Source organism: Camelus dromedarius, chromosome 7, assembly GCF_036321535.1.
Source record: "Camelus dromedarius isolate mCamDro1 chromosome 7, mCamDro1.pat, whole genome shotgun sequence".
NCBI classification, from domain to species: Eukaryota; Metazoa; Chordata; class Mammalia; order Artiodactyla; family Camelidae; genus Camelus; species Camelus dromedarius.
Genome location: NC_087442.1, coordinates 68,174,962 through 68,197,690, shown reverse-complemented (window position 1 = coordinate 68,197,690; position 22,729 = coordinate 68,174,962). Strand labels below are relative to the sequence as shown.

General features: G+C 33.7%; 1 protein-coding gene across 3 annotated transcripts in view; it reads right to left on the bottom strand.

Annotated features, from left to right (window-relative positions):
* Positions 1–22,729, bottom strand: part of SEMA3D (semaphorin 3D) — a 177,030-nt gene that overhangs the window by 115,028 nt on the left and 39,273 nt on the right. For all 3 annotated transcript variants that reach the window (XM_010977991.3, XM_064487618.1, XM_010977992.3), the window contains one exon: positions 2,101–2,291. In XM_010977991.3, coding sequence (XP_010976293.1) covers positions 2,101–2,251 — 151 coding nt within the window. In that variant the 5' untranslated portion in view covers positions 2,252–2,291. The remainder of the gene's footprint in view (positions 1–2,100; positions 2,292–22,729) is intronic.

The window sequence follows — 22,729 nt, the reverse complement described above, 5'->3', positions numbered from 1 at the left end:
TCCATTTCATTTTGATAACTGAAATCATTATCAGTTAGCCAAATATCAGCATGATGCTTCTATTAACTTTAAAGTTCACTTTGGTAGGTAAGTGCCTCAGGGAAGAACTCCTCAAGTCTAGGGTGTGAGAAATAGCATTGGGCATGCAGGCTGTTTGCAGCATGGGGCTGACTCAGGAGCTGAGCTGTCAACTAATTTGAGACCTTCATTTCTCAGTTTCTTAGTATCTCAGTATCCTCATATATAGGAAGGTGGTAACAACCCCTATCTCACAGGGAGGTGATGAGGATGAAATGGCATAATTCACAGTCGTTATGCGAATACTTTGCTCATAACAGAATCCTCAGGGAGTGATTATAAGCTATTAAAGTTTTTTTCCAAGTCTAATTTATTTCACATTGTTCATACTTATCAGTGCAATGTTCTTGTGTGATTCACTATATCATAAAAAGCAAGATAGCATTTCCTTTTTTTCCCCTTCAATCTCTTAATTTTCAAACTTTTTTAATTTTTGTTCTATTCCTTTTGTAGGGTAAATTTGGAAAGTATGCAAACAAATCTGACAAGAGCAATATGATGGGCCGTGAAAAGTCCGTATTATATACTTGCATGATCCACATCCCTATCAGGACAGAGAATATTTCCATTATCCCACAGTTTCCTCTCAAACCCCTTTCCATCCAGTCCTCCTCCCAATGGCACAAGGGCAATGTTCTGATTTTTTTAATCATAGATTAGTTTCATGTGTTCTAGAAATGCTAGAATATAAAAACTCAAAAATAATTTTACCTTAACTTTTAAATTCATGAGTTATAGATTACAAATAAATACCAACATATGAAACGTGTAATGGATGTAATATGCTAATTCCACTTACACTTACATTGGACATCGAATTAGCTTTTATTCTTGATATTTAATTTAAGCTGAAAACAAGCTGTCTTCAAGATTAAAACTGCCAGCATAATTTTCACCTGCCAAGTTCAGAAAAAAGGAGTCTGAATCTCCTACATTCCTCTCATTTCTTAAGGTATTAAAGAAGCCAAAAGGATAACACAGAAAAAATAAATAAATATATAAATATTTGAGCATGAAACTTGACTCTTTCTCTCTCTCTTCACTTACATATTGATATATTATACATACATAAATAAGATGATTACATATAGCATATAAACTTTGCTTTTATAGTAATTTAAACATTTAAAAACAATTGGATTTCATTTCTTAAATGTTCTCTCATTTCTAAATTTTTAAGCCTTTCACATAGACTTTTTTTAAACAAAATATGTATGTGTTGGAGATGTTGAAGGTATTTTAGTGTGTTAATTTTTTGGAAGATATCTCACTGTTTTAAAAAATGCTCTCTAGCCTGTGCTTGCCCAACTTCAAGACCGAAGAAAGAGCTTCGAGTCAGCAAAAAAGACAGTAGTTTAAAGGATGGAGGAGCTTACGTTTCTGAAGCAAGGTTCTGGAGGAACACCCCATCGTGTGGTGGGGACGGGCCGGAGGCAGGGCAGGACGCGGCGGCACCCTTCACTCCGGAGAGCAAGCGTAGGTTACCAGTTATAAGGGAAATTGATGGCAGGTTGGCTCATTGGCTACCAGGGTAACTAGCAGAGGAGCAGCTCCTCATTGCCTCTTTGATAAGCTATCAAGGTAGTTAAAGTTAGAACGATCATTAGCTGGGGCCTGGGGCAGTCATGCGTTAAAGTCAGTCAGGTGAGTTCAGTGTAGGTGAAGCCGGCACTGGTGGAGCAGGGATGTGCAGAGAGCAAGAGAGCAGCCATCGCGAGTGGCCTGACTACACATAGGGATTGATTTGTTTTAATACAAAACTGACTACAGCTTGCAGACAAAAATTTCCTCATTATGCTAATCAAGAGTCAATCATTATAAATAATGAACTGAAAAGTGTACATGAACAGTTTTGACATCTATTTTCTTCACAAAAATAATAAGTAATTGGGCTTCGTGTTCTATAATAATAATATTAACTGATGCCAATATTAGAAACATTGCACTGAAGTCAGTATGCATTTCTAAATAAAAGAAATACTGTCATTAAAAAGACAATTTGAGAAACATTGACAGGTTTACCTTTGTAGGTTAGCTTGAGTCGTGGAATATTTTGCTTAGAAGTTCCAATGACTGGAAGAAACAGCGTGGTCATGCTTAGCATCATCAAGGCATGAAAAAGGCAAAAATAGTGGCTTCTGGACTTTAGTCTCTCATCTTTATTAACATTCATGATGAAAACAATGTTCTCTTTCAAATGGTGCGAATTTAACCTAAAAAGAAGAGAAGAGCTATTAATATAGCAGTTTGCAGATATCCCTACACTTATTAAATTATAATTTTCTGAATGTATTTAAGATTTTTTTTTAATTGCTCTTTCTCTCCTGTTCTGCTCTTACAAATTGTTGCAGGGGAAATGAATCAGAACTGAGTAATAAATTCAGGTCTGGCTTTACTCAGATGGAGATGAGTGTATAGTGAAAAATTCAACTCTTTATGTTAATTAGCATCACTTCTATTAAAGTTTTCACTTTTTTTAATGCAAATATAGGAGGAACCAATTCTTTCTGTAACTTGATGAATTGATGAGATAAGAATACTGGTAGAAGCCTACTCTTTCCCCCATCATCCTCAAAGGAGAATACTCTTAAGCAAAACTAAATAAAAGCTGTCAGTTTTGAAAGAGTTATTTTTGATTCTGACAAAAATATTTTAAAAGTCTACATAAAATCAGAACAATTGGACAAGATCAAGTCAGGGCCACGAGTACAGATTTTAAGTCTGGGACAATGCAACCTTATCTGCACCCTATATTACTCCACACAGGGTAGCACTGAATAGAAAAACTAACTGCATAATAAAAGGGTTTATAAGAGGGAGGAGGTAGTTATCAACAAGAATGTCTTTGTTAACACATTCAGTAAACCAAAACTCACATACTTCAAATTAAGCCTGATAATAATAATTAGAAATAATATTTATTGAGTATTTATATGAACCAGACTCTTTTTAAAAAGTACTTTACATAAATTAAATGACTTAATGCTGCTAAATTAATTAAACAAGTAGGTCATTAGACTGAGTTCTTGGCTTCACTTAATCATATAATTTAAGAGAAGACAGGAATGTCTGTCTGACCAAAAAGATCTATACCATCAGCAGACCTTTATGTAAATTCTAGTTTCTAAAACTTCAATAATACATATTTTAAAATAAAACACTGATAAAGTCCTTCGGTAAATAACATATTTAAAGCAAACTCTTAAAAAATAAAGAATTGTATTATTTCAGAACTAGGAGGAAAACATGCATATGCATGAAACAGAGTCACTTACCAGGTTCCAGAAAAATTTAACAGAATTAGTTTAAAATTATGTGTTTTGAATTACTCAGTGTCTTAAGAATTGTATTTTTGCAACTTTTCGATTTTACATTTACACCAGTAAAACACAGATGCATTCTTTGAGTTACAGATTCTCCTTAAAAACTTACTTTTTTTTTTTGCAAATACAAATAAACATTTAAGAATGCATATATATATTATATATACTTATGGCCATTAACACCATAGCTTATCTCCAACCATTTATTAAGGTGGAAGAAAGATTTAAGATCCTTTTCTGGGAGGAACAGTAGATTATACACAAATAAAACACTGTGAAATAATTGCTAAAATCGAGATATTTATAGGACGCTATGGGAGACAGCTCAAAGGAGAATCATAGAGGTTTAAGCAAGACAAGGATGGTTTCATAGAGGACAGAGAAAGGAGAACAAAAAGTAAAAAGAGCCAGTTCCAGATAACAGTGATACCTAGTTAAGGGTTCCTGAAAAGCTGGAAGCATGATGGACTTGAGAAGGGAGAGAGTATAGCATAATCCAGTAGAGTGGAAGAGAGAGGAAACCAAAGAGGAATTTGACCTAATGCTTAAATGTGCCGCCTGCCTGTTCTGGTACCTAATACATTAGGACTTAAATGCTGCTGCTGTTCCACACTGCCTCTAGTATTAGATCATAGGTGCTGGTTTCATCCATGTTCACCAGTGCTTCTCTAATCCCATTTGCATGTTCCTTTCACTGTTCCCTATGTCCGTATGTTAGCAGAACATGGGTATCTATCTGATCACAGCAGATCCACAGCTTTGCCACACAAACATGAATTCCTCCACCACCCCCTACACCCTCAAAACAAGTAAAAGGTTAGTTGAATGTAGAGATTAAGTATATTAAATTTCTCATTAGGTTTAGTTTTTCTGAGCTTCTGGACATATTTAATAGGATTTTTTTTTCATGACATGTAACAATGTATGTAATGTGACTGTATGTTTATGTACACAGGCAAAAGAGAGGGAACTTTCCATGTGTGCATTTTATTAGCAATAATGACCTCAGGACAGGACATTTCCTGTGAATTAATGACCAGTTGGGGTTAATGGCCCTTAGCTGTGTATTGAGATAGCTACTCCTCTAACTGGTCATTAATCGCTAAGACATGCCCTGTGCCTCCAACACTATAAGTTAAGAAGATTGATGTTTTGGTTTCCAATGAACAGTAGTCATACTGTTCCTTGTAACCCAACTTATTAATATTGCTAAATAAGTTAAAAATCAAAGCACTGCTTTCCTTGCTACTATGACATTCGAAGTGCCCACACGTGCTAAAACATTTGTTAAGGGTGAGGGACAAAATAAAACAAAAATTCTGAACCTGCTGGAACTTTTTAAAAAAAACTTTTTTTGTCCTATAAAAGTCACTCTCTATTATCAGCTGCTCCTGGTTCTTTGTTTTTCCTCCCAACCATCCTTTGAATTCAATAGTTAATCTTTCAATTGAGATAATTTATGGGTTAAATATATTGCAAACAACCCTATTGATATTTTGCTATCTTCTAGTGCATGTTAGTGTATGTGTGTCTGTTGGTGTCTGCAAGTGTTTTTTGTACCCACATGTGTGTGTGTCTGGCATCTGGGAAGAATTATAGAGAGAAGTAGGTGTGATTTAACGTAAAGTGGGTGGATTTGGTGAACTGCATAGGTTATACTGCATGCTACTGTCTGTAACAAGCTCGACCTGGAGCCAATTAACTGCATGTAATCTATTCCAGATGTTCACTGGGACAAACAGCACTCTTGGGGATCTTCAGATGTGAAGCCAATAGGGAGTGTTCTGATTATGAGAGATTTTTATACACTGTTCCACTAAATCAGAGATCCAAATGCATAATCTCACACTCAAGAAGGCCTTGTGCCATTTCCCAAAGGAATACAAAGAGTCCAGAACTTATTAGATGGATGGCAAATCGTCAAAAATATTATTTGAAAAGCTAGGGATGTACAATTATGCATGTGAATATCATTGCTGTGTCTTATTTACTTATATCTATTTGTTCCAAAAGTCATTAAGGCAAGAATATACAATTATAATGAAAAAAACATTCTATGCATAGAAGAATAATTAAAATACATGACAAGTCTTCACACATGAAAACCGTGAACACTTAGATTTGGGATTCTTTCTCAGGTGTGTGTGTGTGTGTCTGTGTGTGTGTGTGTAGGTTGGGGAAAGGAGGAAAAGGATCCTTGATCTCTTAATTTATAAAGAGTTATTTGTTCTTCGTAGCTTTGTGGGGCACGTAAGATCACTAGATAATTTTTATCTAACTCAGGAGACACAAGGAGTTATGATCACTCCCAAATTAAAAGTACTATCAGTATAAACTTGCTTTGGCCTAACTGTAGCTCACACTTTCTAGTTATTTTTTGATCGGATGGTTTTCCTGTAGAGTACACAAGACTGATCGAGTATTTAGTAATATTATTTCCTGACAGGGATTTGGAACATATTGACAAGAAACCAAATAGAAATTATAGAATAAATCTGAGCAACAAAGAGACAATATAGCAAACAAGAAGCTTCACGTTTGCAGAGGGATACCTTATATTCTATTGATGAAGTGCAGTGAAATCAAAGTGGAATGCAAGTAGGGTGAATGAAGTTCCATCGCAATGGAGCCTGGAATGCTAAGTGTTTCATTTACGTTTATTTTATGTCATCCCTTCTAAATTTGTCTTTATGTGTTTTCTACATATAGATGATGTTCTACTACTTTAGTTCCAGCAGGGGTATGCAATCACTGCTCAGCTGTGCAGTATTATTACCAATGAGTGGAACGTACAGAGCAGCAACTTTTGATTGACAGATTTTAATGGATTTCATTGCCTTCAGATGTCAAAAATTCCTCATACATTGATATATTCCAATGGAGTCTGAAAGACCATCTGATTTTTCAGAGATCACGAAGAGACTTACATTTCATTAAATATTAATCTACTTCCTAATATCCTTATGAAAACAAGTCAGTGACGTTTTACCACATACCAAACTAAATATGAACATCATCAGTAATCAGCTGTAAAATTGAGCTATTTGTCAGTAAGAATAAACTACAGTAGTTCCATTTTTATTTTGCAGTGGTTTAAACACAATGTTTATATTTCTAAAAGACACTGAAAGTATACTGTTGTATAAATCCTGCTCAACAAAGCACCACTGTTACATGTACCTGGTTTTGCATGTCTTATAGTCTTGTATTTACAGCCAGGTCAAATTCTCCAGGATCTTACTCCTAATGAATCCAGCTCAATAAAAAATAATATGATAGTGAGATTTCAGAACACACATGTGCAACCTGTTAGATTTAGTATTGTAGGTTACGTTTTTTCCTGAACGTGACAGTAACAACAAAACCATGCTTTCATTGTAAAGTCCTAAAGAAATTAACACATTTACAAAAAATTAATAAAACATGATTGTAAATGACTTTACTGCTAGTCATCTTAGCCTAAATTTCCTATTAATTGACTACTCAAAGCAGAGCACTGGTAGTCCTCAATTTGTAGGGTCAGAGAAAGCAACAATGGCATAATCATAGTTGGTTTCTCTTTAAATCTGATTAATCCACAATTCAAAGGTGTATGATTTTCCTTTCCAAATTCTCATATTCAAGAGAGCATTTTGATCCAAGCACCTTTTCATGACCAAGAAAATCTTATTCCTCACCCTTTGGAATTCTGACATACTTTTTGAGAATGATAGAATATTTTGTCAAATTTTAATGTCTGCCTTTTGTATTCAAAATATAAATGCATATTATTTAAACTGATTGTTTTCTAAAACTTAACACCCTCCACCTCAAATATTCTGTCTGATATGTGGCCCCCTGCAGTTTAAAAAGAGATTTTTTTCTAAATAAACAGAATATCGAATAAAGCAGAGTAGGAATTACTACTAATTAAGAAGGCAAAAATATATATTTTCTTTATATAAAAAAATAGAATTAGCCATGCTTTTATTATTCAGTGGTTCCTCTATTTTATTCATTTTAGCATTTAGGACTGTCATTATCATCAAAACTGAGTGATGTTTTGGTAAATATCCAAAAGTTTTAACTTTATGTTCTGAAATAACACATTTAGTTTTAATTTAGACATTGAGTTACTTGCCCAGTAAAGATTTTCTCAAACTTCATAATACTGATCTACTATTTATGCTAGGTGAGCAATAAATGGATTTAAATCTTTGATTCTCTAACAATTAAATGTATAGAATATTATATATACAAACTAATGTAGTGGCCCCATGGTCTCTGTATCAGCAGAAATAATTATGCACCTCATAGTTTGTCTCTCAAAGCAACGTAGGTCTCTTATTACATTTAAAAATATCATCATGCTGCTGACTTCAGCAGCACTTACAGTAAGGCTGAAGCAACGTAAAGACACACAAAGGCAAGAGCACAGCACCGGCATAGGAATGATGAACGAATACAGTTAAGAATTTCTTATTTCCTGATCTGTATGGTGGTCCTGATTTTTTAATAATTTTCACCTGTTATGCTATATGTTCCAATTAAAAATATTTGTTGAAAAGATTATGTTATGTTACAGGAAGGAAAACAGAGAATTCATCATATCCTTAAAAACAATACATAGAGGTTATTAGTTGCCAATTTATAAACATAATACCAACCTATCATACAAAACCACCTATGTATAGGAAATAGTAATTAAGTTAGTTCCTATATATAGCAAAGCTAAATTATAACATGGGTTCACACTATACTTAATTTAGAATCTTAAGATTATAACTATTGGAAACTAGTAAATAATAATGAACTAATTAAATTATGTTTTTCAGGCATAAGATAAGGAACAATTATAAAGAACCTCTGTAAAACATCTAACACTTTTAAATAAACGGACTAAGAAATCCAATCAAATCTACCAGCAACTCTAATATCAAAAGCAAACTTCTTAATCTGAAAAACAGCACATAGCAGGAAAAATGTGACCCTGAACTTCATATTCACATAAATTCTCCAGGAATGTAGGTACTTTTGAGATCAAAACCCTTACGATAAGTCAAATAACTCCTTTGTAGTGCTTTTTTTTTTTTTAAGCAAAAGGATGTGCTCAACACATTAACACAATTTCTTTCTTCACTATTTAATGAAACACCTACAGGAAATAAACATTTCTAGCAATGTGAGGCATTCCATCTGCATAGGGAGAAGAGTTTAAATAATTCACTTCATAAACATAACACTATCTGGGAAGAAAAACAGGCAGCATGTGAAAGGAACTTAATGTCTTATGCTGAACTTAGAAACCTGGTCTTCATATCAGATTTGAATTCCATGATAATTGACCCAAGTTTGCTGCAAATAAGTAAACAAATAACAATTTTTAATGTAATTAAATGTGAAAATAAATTAATTTTTCAAACTCCTCTTTAGCATACTGAATTCAATAACTGATGACTATTACGTCTTTCTTGAGTGAATTTTACAAGATAAGTTTGCACATGCTCACCCTAGGGCCTGCTAGCCCAGAAAAGGGCTGGGTCTCTGCAAGATGGTTATCCATAATAGAACTGTGAATTTTGCCACAGATAATCCTCAGCTACTACCAGAAATTCAAGAGTTCTTAAGACCCTGGCCCAGTCAGTACCCTCAACATTTGGTTTAGTTCTGCTATCAAAACACTAAAAATAATTTTAAAAATAAAGTTATAACTTTTATACAATAAACTTTTCATAGTAAAACTAAATTTTTATATAATTATAATTTTTTTACCCTTGTATGACTGCATTGTTAAATTTCTTCTACCTACATTTCTAAACATCCCCAGTTACACCTTCCATAACTCCTCCAGACATGTCAGAAGTAGAGTAGCACTAGGTCTGCCACTTGCCTCCTGTCTATTGATGGGAAAGTTACTTAACCTCACTGTGTCTCACTTATTGCATCTGAAATAGTAGATAGTAGTCTACAGCCATACCACCCTGAATGTGCCTGATCTCATCTGAAATAGTAGATAATAGCAATATTTAACTCATATGTTGTAAGGATTAAAAGACCATGATGTAAAGCCCTACACCATGCCCAGTGCATAGTAAATGATGAATGAGTATTAGCCATTTTTAAATGATTGCATTTGATTTATACATAGTAGTTAGTATCTGCAAATCTCAAACTCCCAATTTTCCCTTCCTACTCCCTTCCCCTCTGGTAACCATAAGTTTGTTTTATATGTCAGCGTTTTGTAAATAAATTCATTTGTATATGTTTTGTAAATTCATTCTATATGTTTATAAATAAATTCATCTTTCTTTTTAGATTCCACACATAAGTGATATCATGATCATATGGCATTTTTCTTCCTCTTTCTGGCCTACTTCACTTGGAATGACAATCTCCAAGTCCATCCATGTTGCTGCAATGGCATTATTTTATTCTTTTTTATGGCTAAGTAGTATTCCATTGTATAAATATTCCATTCCATTGTATAAATATACCACAGCTTCTTTATCAAGTCACCTGTTGATGGACATTTAGGTGGTTTCCATGTCTTGGCTACTGTAAATAGTGCTGCTATGAACATTGGGGTGCATGTATCTTTTTGAATTAAGATTCCCTCTGGATATACGCCCAGGAGTGGGATTGCTGGATCATATGGTAAGTCTATTTGTAGTTTTTTTTTTTTTAAGGACTCTCCATACTGTTTTCCATAGTGGCTGCACCAAACTACATTCCCACGAACAGTATAGAAGGGTTCCCTTTTCTCTACATCCTCTGCAGCATTTATCGTTAGTAGACTTTTTAATGATGGTCATTCTGACTGGTCTGAGATAATACCTCACTGTAGTTTTGATTTGCATTTCTCTGATAATTAGCGATACTGAGCATTTTTTCATGTGCCTATTGGCCATTTGTATGTCTTCATGGGAGAATTGCTTGTTTAGGTCTTTTGCCCATTTTTGGATTGGGTTTTTGTTTTGTTTCTTCAAAGTATAGCAATAACATATGTCTATAATAAATATCCTTTCTACTGGATCTTAATACATTACATATATTTTTAAATTTTTACACATCGATCCATCTATTCTATTTAATTTAGTGTACTGCTTTCATTTCTACCCTTCACCTTTATTTTTAAAATGGGTATAAAGATCTTTCACACTTATCAGTGTACTTTGCATTTTACTTTCTTTAAACAAATTACTGTGCCTAATTATGATGCCACTTAAGAAGTTTATATAATTTATATTTTGTAAGTTGCTAACATGCTTTGATATATGTACAGCATTATTTTAAACAAATGAAAATAATTTTCCTGCATGAAAAATAATCATATTTAAAAAGTTACATTTCATCCAAGATCAATGCTTGACAAGTTTTTTTTACTTACCTTAAAGTTGCTGTTTTATTATAAAGTATATTTTAAAATTCATACCAGCTTACAAAACATGGTTGATCTAGTTTCATTATTAATACCCTATATATCATAACATAGCAAAACACTGCCTGATGCATAGCAGGAGCTCAAAAATAATTTTTAGTTTATTGGCTATAATAACCCAGAAAATAGGGAAGCAATATTTCCTGACTGAAAGCAGGGCAAAATTAGATATTATGTTAATATTCAATTGGGTTTAGGTAAGTTAAAAAGAAAAAAATCAATTACATTTTAAACCATTCCAGATCTGTAAACATTCCAACTATTATTTATAACAGCTTGCAAAATTGCTGTATTTACAACATACCAAAGATTGAGGTTGTCTCTCCCACAGATTCAAAGAGCTATTGTACCTCTTAAAACATCTTAATATATCTACTAGTTCTAAGGTGGAATATTAAAAGTATATATTTAAAAAATTCCTTTCATATTCAATGACTACTCAAATATGTATTTGCATAAGCATTTAATGTTTGTATAACATAAGCTTTACTGTCTTCAAAATGCATGTTTTAACTCATGTTAATTAGACATTAATAAAACTAAAAGTAAATATGACAGTGCATTGTATAATACCAAATAGTGTTATTATACAATGATTGAGTAGTGTCTTATAATTAACATAAGTTTTAAACTTTATATATACATATGAAGATACCATATTTTAAAGCATGATTCTGTAACACTTTCTTTCAGAAACACTATCAGTTATACTGGGTATGCAATTTGGAAGCACAGTGTGAACCTTGTTAAAGAGCTCATGGGTAAAGCTGAATTAATCCCTTTTACCAACATTCTCTACATTTGTATTTCAAAAGTAACTTGCAGTTGCCCAGGGCATGAGCAACATGGCTGTGTGGAGAATGGATTGGGATGCTGTCTTATGAAGTGAGATTGATAAGATACCAGAAATTTCAATGTCTTATCAGGTAGCCCCATATTTCTAAACACCTTTCTGTTCTTTCTTATGCAAACTTTTTTTTTTTTTTTTTTTTTTTTTTTGGATGCTTGCTGGTTAAAACCATTTGCTGAATATCTGGCTCTTCAATGTCCTCTTGCACTCTTATGGCCATTCTTATCTAGTACCCTACTCACCAGTATCAGCTTCTTTTTTCTTTTTCTTTTTCTTTTTCTTTTTCATTGAGATATAATTGGCATATAACATTGTGTAAATTTAATATCAGTTTCTGAGCTGTGTTTTATTCCATCCTCATCAACTATATCTGAAAAAATGAATTTAAATAGTCAGCTATATCTGAAAAAGTGAATTTAAATAGTCAAATCTTTCTGCCTCAATTAGAATAAGCAGGAGATTCCTGCGTTGAGCAGACAGCTACAGATGGACATTTCCTCATTTTTATTTTTTATGTATTTCTGTCTTAGAAAAAAATATCTTATCACCTTCTATGATATGACCTCTGAAGTTGATTTACAAGTGAAACTAGCACTGTAGTCTGGATTTTAAAATACAGAATTCATTTTAGATTCTCTCTCAAAATCCTCTATAAATAACCTCATTTATTTTTACCACGTGTTATAGCAACTATAAAATTACTGAATCTCCCAGCGATAACACAGCCTAAGAGGTTAGGCTCTGGCTGTGCGATGGTTTGGGTTGTAACCCCTGTTTTGCTACTTATCATCTTTACACCCTGAAAGAATTCACTTAATTTCTCTAAATCCAGTTTCCTCATCTATAAAACAAGATTATCAGTTCTTTTTAACTCTGGTTGTTGCAAGATTAAAATGAGATAATGCATGGAAAGCACATACCACCTTGTGTAGCACACAGGTAGCACTCAAAAAAATACGTTAGCTGAAAATTCTTCCATTTTTGCATGGACTATGATAGCAACTCTTTTTCCTAAGATAGTAAGTGAATATGAAACTTAAAAGGAAACCTAGAAACTCCCATGTTCTCCTATCATGCTTGCAAATGTGTTTGTGTAATTTGGCATTAAAGTTCTCAACTTTCATTCCACAATGTAAGTTTTTTTCTGTACACAATTAGATAAGATCCCATATTGCAGGAATAATAATACATTCTTTTTCTCTGAACTTCCAATTTGTTGAGCTCTGGCAATGCACACTGCCAAAATGAAATCTTAACCAAAAGAACACACATGCTTTACTGGATATGGAAATTGTTAGAAAATAATAATAAAGGCCAAGTGAAAAATAAATGCTTTTTATTTTAAAGTATTCAATGTGGGGGTTACTAAATATGTTTCACAAAAACCTTTGAACTGAGATGAATATTTAGAAACAGTTTTGATGGCAAGTTAATGTGAAGTTCCTTCTGAAAGCTTATTTAGATATTATAAGAGCCAAAAGAATTTATACACATAAAGAATTTTACCTAAATTATAATTGCTGTACTTTTTCTCAGTATTCAAAACACAGTAAACTGTCATGGTATGGTAAAATCACAATTTAAAAAATGTGTTCCAAATCCTATTTAGGCCATTCCCTACATCTCACGAGGTCTGCCCTTGTACCTTCCAGAACAAGTGTAATCCCCAATGGCAGACACATGTACTTCTTTTAAGTCACATGAAGGCAAGGATGAGAATGCTATTCACCACTGTATCCCCAGTCTAGCATAGCGCCTGGCATAGTCGGAGATGAGCATATATTTGTTAAATAAATTAAAGAAGCAGTCAATCTCTTCCTTTTTCCTTTACCAGCCTGCTTATATGATTCACAATGATGAAGCAGCCAAAATCTCTACAAATCATCTGTGTGTGTGATGTCATGAAGACTTGGAAAGCTTATGTGGAGTACCAGAAACATATGGGAACTTCTGGATCAAACTAGAATGGCCCCATGGCTGCTACAAAGATTCACACCTCCAGAAAAATAGAAGAAATAACTGAGGGGGTCAGGGACATTCTTGATATTTCTGGGTATCTTTTTTAAAGAGTTTTCAGAGTCACACTTTTCTCACCTCACTTGAGGATTTTGCAGAAACATGTAGAGAGTCCATGAAATAGTAAAGTATTTGACATCTGGAGTCAGGGGGGCTTGGGTATGAATTCTAACGTTAGCACTTTCTGGACAAGAATTTCTGCAAAATTTAGGCAATAATGGCAACTTTGTTATGTCATTTGATTTGAAAGGGTATCCATTCAATTTCCTCTCCATGTAGTATGTGTAAAATGAATATTAGCCATGATGATGATTATTCCTTAATACAGATTAAGATAGTTCAATTCTCCCAGTTGGACGCAGTCTGCTAATGTATCCTGTTGGCCCCTATGATTTGAAAGTGAGCGAATGCCCACTAGCCATTAGGGAAATTCTGTTAAGTTTCACTCCCCTCGTGAAACCCCAATGGTCTCCATGGAGAAACCTTCAAATAAGAATGTGATATTTTAATGTGGTTCTTTCTTTGCTATCACCTTTTTACTTCCCCTTGTCTCCTTCTGTCAATTGTTGACTTTTACCTTTGAAGACACAGCATAAACTTGAACATAAGCAGAAATTAAGCACATATTTAAATATTCACCCTGACTTTATAGTCCCCATTGTCCTAAAACATTCACAGCACAAACCTTTTCCTTAGTAAATGCATATCCAGATTAAAAGGGGATAGGAGAGCAGTGTCTAAGTGGTAAAATATGCAAGCTATTTAAGAGAAAAAAGTAGAAATGCAAAGATTATTGCTGTCTTGGGCAATAATGAATATGAAGTTCAAGTTTAATAGCGCTTGCATGCATCTTTTGGAATGTCAACGAACAGCAAATAATTCTTGATTATAAAATGATGAGAAAAAAGAGGTATCTTCCTATCCTTGGCACTTCAAGAAATCTGTTTTCCAGGCATCTCTTCAATAAAACTCTCGTATTGCATTACTCCAATAAAACTAAGAATTCTCTTTTTTAAAGTTACTATGTGGCTTAATATTTTCAGTTTAAGTGAATAAATTCTATCTTACTTATTCACTCAAAAAGGGCTGACTGCCAGGGACTGTGATAAGCATCAGTATTAAGTAAGCATGCAACTTTGATTTTTCAAATATTGTATTTGAACCATTTAAAACAAGCACCTACATCATCCATCAACCTAGTGCAAATTTGTAAACTCATATATTTTGTGAAAAATCATTATATTCATCATTATAAATGGTATTTTAAGATACAGTTTAAAGCAATTAATTATATAACTCTCTATAATTATGTTTTTTGCTTCAAACACTATAAAAAAAGGTTCAAATCATTACCCTTGGAAGGCAAATTATGCCTTATTGCTCCTAAAAAATGAATTTGCATCAACTGGGAAAAGATTTTCAAATGGGAGAAAAACATTTTTGATATTTTGCTATTTATAGATTTTCATCCCACAACTTTAACTATTAAAATCTGACTTTTTAATATATGTCAGCTTCTCCAGCTATTATTTTATAAAGGACATGAAGAACACGAACAAGAATGAACCATGTTGCAGCAGAAAAAAGCACTAAAGCTTAAAGGCCTGGCTTTGCCTCGTACAGGACATCTTATCTTCAGGGATTTAATTAACCACTCAGAGTGTTAGAGTTCTTTTCCATAAATTTAGTAGGCTGACACGTCATCAACCTAATAGGGATAATATGTAGTTCTAGTAACGTGCAGATAAATATTTTGAAAATAATAAAAAGACAACATACATAAACCCATTTCTTGAAAGAGGTTCATTTTTTCCACTCGCTCCAATCTTGCTTTCTCAAGGATCAATGTTATTGGATCATACCTAGTGCAGAGTCAGTTATCAGAAAGCCTGCTTTCAGATCTATTCTACTTCATCAAATAAGAGATGTAACACATCTACAGGAGGGAAAAGTGAGGGAATATCTATTCTTTAATTATCAAACAAGGCTATCCTCTGTGTCAGTGATGTCATTTAATAACATACATGTTATGTTACCTCTAGGATTAATTTTTTCTAGTCCATTTTCAAAGCCACTAAGGGAGCCCTGAGTAGCTGTTACAGTTACTGGATGCCTCGGTTACTACAATTGGTATTCTGGACTCCAGCTGTGGACTCCCATCTTGGGAGAGCCTGATGTTTCCAGATTTGTTTGTTTTCAGAAAGTGTTTGCTTTCATACTGCCATTTTAATTTAAAATATGAACTCCCTACCTTGGTACGCCAGTTCCTTCCTCAGATAAATTACTTTCACTCTCGATTCCTCAATGTGTACTCCCTTTTCCAGTCAAGATGGTCAACCAGCACACGCCATCCAAACCATGTTCATTTCCTTCTCCCTGTACATGATACCCTGCTCCCCAGATCCAATCTCATCCATTTATGGATAAATTCCAAGTCGAAACATTGACTCTCTCTCAAAATCACTACGGCACAGTTTGTTTTCTACCACACTAACTTACAGTCAAATTATCTTGTACATGGCCTGAATTGTGCATGCTTCCTACTCCCCCTAAAATACTGGAAGATGCTTAAACACTGAAAACATATATTCTTTTAAATTTACCTTAAATTAGCCCACAGAAGCTGACTAGGCTCAAAGTAGAAGCCTAATAAAATGGTTTTTAGATGGATAAGAAATCAACAAATTTTTAAAGGAAAACATTCTTTTTTTAATCTTGCTCATCTGACTTATTAAACATTAAATGAAATTTGGGCACACATTTTCTAAGAGAAATAAATGATATTTTTGAATAACCTGAAAATCACATGTCAGTTTGTGACAGAGAACCTGACAAACCTGACTAGGTATTATAAGAAATGGGAAAGATAGATAGGTTATGCTTTATGAGTAAAAAAGATTACTGAGGTGTAGACAAAGAAACATCACACCGTTTCTCACATGTCCTAGTGTAGTTGCACCATTCTTCGCTTCAGTTCTGATAGTATCCATTTCTGTAAGACGGTTGGCCATAAATAGGATGACTTTATTTTAAAATAAATTCTCACGTAAACTGATTTTTCAAAAGTTTACCGACGGGTTTATAATTTAGACTAAATAAATCACATTTCAGACAAAATATTCAAAGTTATGGTTACAATTTGCATATATAGCTACAAAACAACTACTGTGCTTTATAGTAAGGTGTGATCTGATTGAAAATCTACAATGAAATACTAATGAAAGATAAAAAGTTAGCTTTTAGCATTACAAATGGTATTTTCCTTGAAAATGAATATCTATTTTTAAAAAAATTCTATCTTACGGTGGGAATAAGCATATAGGTATGGCAGGAACTATTAACCATCCCCCAGTATCCACACCCCTACTTGACATTAGCGGGTGTCAATACCCATACGTCATGTTAGGAGTAAAAACCCATCAGCCCTAAATTCAAGTAAAGCACACGGTAGAAGCCTCATCCTCCATCTTCTCTCACAGCTGATGAGACAGGGTCCATAAATTCTGACTAATTCAAAGGGATGTGTATAATGCACTTAATGCTTCTTTAAAATAAATTGCTTGCTTCCATTCCCTCTCATTCTCTATTTAAACAGGCTACAACATGGACAAAGTGCTTGTCAGCCCGCTGTGGTGACACTGCAGCTGAGGGCAACACTCTAAAGCACTCAGGGCACCAAGACAAAGAATCTGAGAGCAGAACAAAGCCACTTACTGACGCTGGACCCTTGACTACATCAGTCCTTCTGCACAACAGAGAAACACCCTTGTATCTTGTTCTAGTTCTGCATTTGGGGGCCTTTTTAACAGGAAAACAACGGATATTCATTTTATTAGTAGTCATTAAACTGGTTTTAAAAATAGGTTTACAGCTTGTAGATATAAAACCTTTGATAGGTTTTCTATCCTCTATTACTTATAATACATTTCATAATAAAATTATTTTTTAAAACAATACAAATACAGAATATTTTTTCCTGAATTTATTAGAAAATAAAGTTTCATTATTTCTGTCATGTGATCAAAGGATAAAAATTAGCAGATAAGATTCTCTTTAATCTTTGTAAAATTCCAGCTCTCTCAGCCAAACATATTTCAGCAGTATTTAATCAACAGTCTGCCATGTTTTTGTCTTACTTTCAGCCTAGAGATGCTATTCCCTCTTTAATTTTACTATGGAATTTCACAAGCATGTTCTCTAACAGCAACTACAAAAAAAATGCTACCCCTTAAGTGCTAGTTAATAAGCTGTTAACTAAGGTGGATCAAAAAACCTGATAATGATAATCAAATTGGAATCGATTAGAAGTTTAAAAAAAAAAAAGACTGGATAAATATAAAACATGGTTTCATTTCATGGCTAACAGACAATGTATGTTCTATTTGTAACATGACAAATGCAGTGACAAGAAATGTATATCATGGAGTTATTTTATGACTTAACTTGAGATAACACTACTCATATTCATAAAAATACAGACTATGCCATCACTAAACACCCTTGTACCAAAATATCACAGCAGTTGTAATACTATTCATTTTGTGTTCATTTATTTCTGCACATGATATTAGGTAGAAGACCTATGCAATACAGAAAGAATATGGAGTAAATATGTAAATTGATGTATAAAGCATTTAACATTGAAATACATGGGAAACTAATATCAAACTAGGTGGTAACACTCAGATTCTTTGAATGACTCCATTACTTTAAATTATATTTAGTGTAATCAACATAGTCTTCACACAAAGGGCAAAACCAAGATACTTCATTTTCACCCTCTTAGAATTTTTCATTCTTTTTAACAGCAACCATAATTGATGAACATCTTTTTATAATAATGGAATGCTCTTTAATGGAAAGCATCAAGGGATAAATGAATATCTGACTATCAGTCTGATTCCTGATATTAATTTGAGGCCAGGTTCTGCTACCAACAAGCTTTTAGTCCTCAGATAATTTATCTGAGCTTGCTATGGTCTGAATGTTTCCACACCGCCCCTAAAATTCATATGCTGAGATCTTAACCTCCAAAGATGATGGCAATCATAGATGGGGGCTTGGGAAGGTACTTAAGTCATGAGGGTGAACCTTCACGAGTGGGACTAGTGCCTTATAAAAAGAGGCTACAGGGAGACCCCTTCGCTCTTTCCACCAGGTAAGGACACAGAAAGAAGGCACTGGTTATGAACCAGGAAGAGGGCCCTCACCAAAACAGTCCAAGCTGGAGCCCTGATCTTGGACTTCAAGCCTCCAGAACTGTGAACAATACATTTCTTTTGTTTATAAGTTGCCCAGTTGGTGGCATTTTGTTATAGCAGTTCAAATAGACTGAGATAGACCTCTTCAGGTTTTATCGTCCATTTCTTTAAAATACAGAAGCTGGAACTACTGGAACCTTAAGGTCTTTTCTAAATCTAAAATTCCGGTATGGCAGATCTAGTCATGATGAACTGTCTCCAATTTCCTAAAGTTAAAAAGCCATACAGATGGTCTGAAGGAAAAGTTTACTAGCAATAAGAGCACTAACCTTTATTTTTAGATTTCACCTCTACATCTGTGACATATACTAAGTATAATATTGACTAAGATTTTGTCAAAATGTTTCAGAGTGATTCTAGAATTTCAGGTTTACTCAAGAAAAACCAAGTGTATCATAGACATAATCATTCAAGAACTCCAAGACAGGTAGGAACACAGCCCTATTATAAGTTTCAATACAAATGCATAAAATACAGTATTTGTTAACATAAGGAAACAAATATTCTAATTTATCTGATTTAAAATAATAATTGAACCACTATATGGATACTATGAATTGATTTCTTCATTCAAGAGAATATTTATTGAGCACCTTCTAAGTGTCAAAGTGTCAAGCACTACAGATACTGAGTGAACACAGAAAAAAAAATCTCTATTCAAGCAGCTTGTATTTAGAAGGAACAGAAACCAAACACAAAGGAAATATAAGGTGTCAGAATGTGGTAACACTAAGGAGAAAAATGCAAGAGATTTAAAAGGCGGGACAAGGAAGTTATCATCTAAATAGGACAACTTACCTAAGTGACATTAAGTAGGCTTACTGTGAACATTTAAAACATCTTTAGTATTTAAACAGAGTAACCACATTCAAAGCAATGACAGTTCTCATTTGCAGCATTGTACTTACTGGGCATGAGAAGGCTGAAAAAAGCCTTATTTTCTCCACTTTAGAAGAAGAATGATTTTCTTTCTAAACTGTAAATACACTCTGATCTCTCTTTTTCACCTGGCATTGTTCCTCTCTAGATATGCCAAATGGGACGATAAAAATGTTCAAACATACTTTCATGATGTGGTTACAAATTGCATATCTCAGTTGATGCGCAAATTGAAAAAAGAAAGACATTTGGAGAACATAATAGAGTCGTTTCTTTTTGAAATCCAAATTAGAGTAAAAATATAATCAGCCTACTTATATTCAATCAATCTTAAGATGAGTAACAAGTGACTATTTGGACTTGTAATTCTTAGTAGAGTCACATGTTCTCTAAACATGAGAACTAATTAATGTGAATGGTATTATATGACACTATATATTATATAATGGGCTAAAATAAACATATAGCATCTATGGAAATGAACTGATGTGTTTAAGGTTACTGTTCTTAAATTTTTAGAGGGAGATATTTGGTCATCCAGGAGTAAATCAGCTTACCCTCAAGCTTTCATTTGTAACTTCAATATGATTTCTTGTAATGCATATCAACTTACTTAAATTTCTGCATTTTCTCCCCTTCCTCAAATATGGAAAAAATTTAGTCTGGCAGAGTAAAAATGCACAATATTAGAAATCACGTAAGTTAAATTCTGGTTTATGCTCTGCCAATAAATATCAGTGTGACTGCTGAAAAATTATTCTATCTTTGTGAACTCTAGTTTCCTTATTTTAAAAGAAGGGACTAATGAAGATGGTCTTTAAGGTGTCTCACTGTCCTAATGTGTGCAAGATTCCTTACATTAAAAAGAAAAGGTGAGACATTCTTCATCATGATGTCACTTTAAACATCAGCACACAATTTGGTCCTACCTGTTACAACAGAGATCTTATTTCTTATTTCCTGGCTGTCATATGTCATTTATTCTGTGTAAACTATGGTCTACAACATGCAAGACATGAACACATTATTAACAGTTTCTGATTACCGCAGAGTCCTTATTAAGAGTCAAGTCTACTTAATCCAAGTTTCAAGACCTTTTTTGAGGGAATGGCCTCATACTAAATGAATGCATGCATACGATGACTAGGGATGAGAATGTAAGGACTCTGAGAAACTATTTTATCAGAGCAATGTGTTCTGTTTTGTTACCCTAAAAATTCAAAATGCATTTAGAATTCTCAAAAGTAGAAAAAAATCTGCTTTAATCAAGTTCTTATTGGAGAGAAAGAGACTTGATATTTTTTAGCAAAGTCTGAGTGTTGTTCTTTGTACCATGTAGTTTAGTATCAAGAAAAACTTAGCAGCATTAAAGCAACCTGTTGTTGTCTACCCCACAAACTAAAGACATAACCTACTGCCCTGACTAAAGTACAGGGTTCTTAATATTCTTTCACAATATACAATATCTTGGTGTAAACATCAAGGTAAATTTTACTGCTGGTTAGTTATGTTATTAAAAATAGATTGCAATTATTACCAAAGTAGTATGTTTGCACTCTACACAGACCACAGACAAACAAAAAGAAGAAAATAAAAACATCATATTTCTATTCCCACTCCACTCAGAGGTTATCGCCGTTAAAGTCTTGTTACTCTTTCCATAGTCTTCCATACATATTTTTAATCATAATGAGATCATATCAAATATTCTATTTTATAATCTATTTATAAGTTAATTATCTCCATTTGCCTGTCAATAAACTTTCATTTTATTTAATATCCAGGCCATATTAAAATTTTCAGTTTTGTCCCCAAATCGTTCTTTATAATTGGTTTCTCCATCTCTGGATCCAGATGGTGTAACATACTGTATCTAGCTGCTGTGTCTCTCTCATTTTTAATCCACCACACAAATCATTCCCCTTTTTGTTTTTCATGACATTAACTTGTTGACAAGAGAAAGGTTCAAGTTATTCTTTTAAGCATGCTTTAACCTCTTCATAAATTTCAATGTTATCAAGAGTTAGTAAGTTATTTGAAAACCATGTGTTAACCAACTGCGCAGGATGCCTATTTCCCCAAGCTTTTGCTGGAATCCAGAGAAAATTAATCATTGTGCTACCAGGCATTCTGTGCTGATTTTTAAAAGATTGAATGTTCTCTTGATCTTTCCCCACTGGGAGAAGGACATGCTGCGTGCCTCCCTGGCAGAGAAGCACTGCCCTCTCCGTGAATGAGCAAGAAGATGTTCTAAAGACAAAGTCTTAGCTATCACTTAAGGGTACCTTCTTTGTGACCTCTATAAACCAATTTCCTCTCATGAATTCTTTCACCCATCAGAGTGAAATCCCAATAAGAGCGTATTCCTATTGGGCCAAGTAGTACCAGTTTACCTAAATTAATGTTTATTTAATATCTCATAATGTTTTCTATTGAGAGAAGCAGGGCTCTGTTTTCTCAAGGTTTTTGCCAAGTCTCATAAATCTGGGAAAAGGCAGTCAGTGTATCCCCTACTAATAGCCAAAGTGGCCACACACAGAATAAACAAGGGCCTAGTTTATAAAGTCATCACTGAGAGACCCTATTGGGGTAAATTTGGATTTCTCAGTATTAATTTATGATGTGTGCAATGCACTTTGCACTCAAAAACAAAGAATAGAAAAAGAATAAAAAAATTGCATTTAAACAGAGCTTTAATACATTAAGTTACTATTTAAATTTAACAGCCACCCTCCCCCCCAAAAAAGAAAAGAAATAACCAAGAAAAACAATGTGTTTCTGTGAATTATATGGAAGTAGATAATGAATTTTCCTTGGTTTGAGTGTATAAGAACTCCTAAACAGTGATGTATCAATATCACTAAAGAAATACAATTTGCTAGTGTTTCTCCCCCAATTTTTAAAT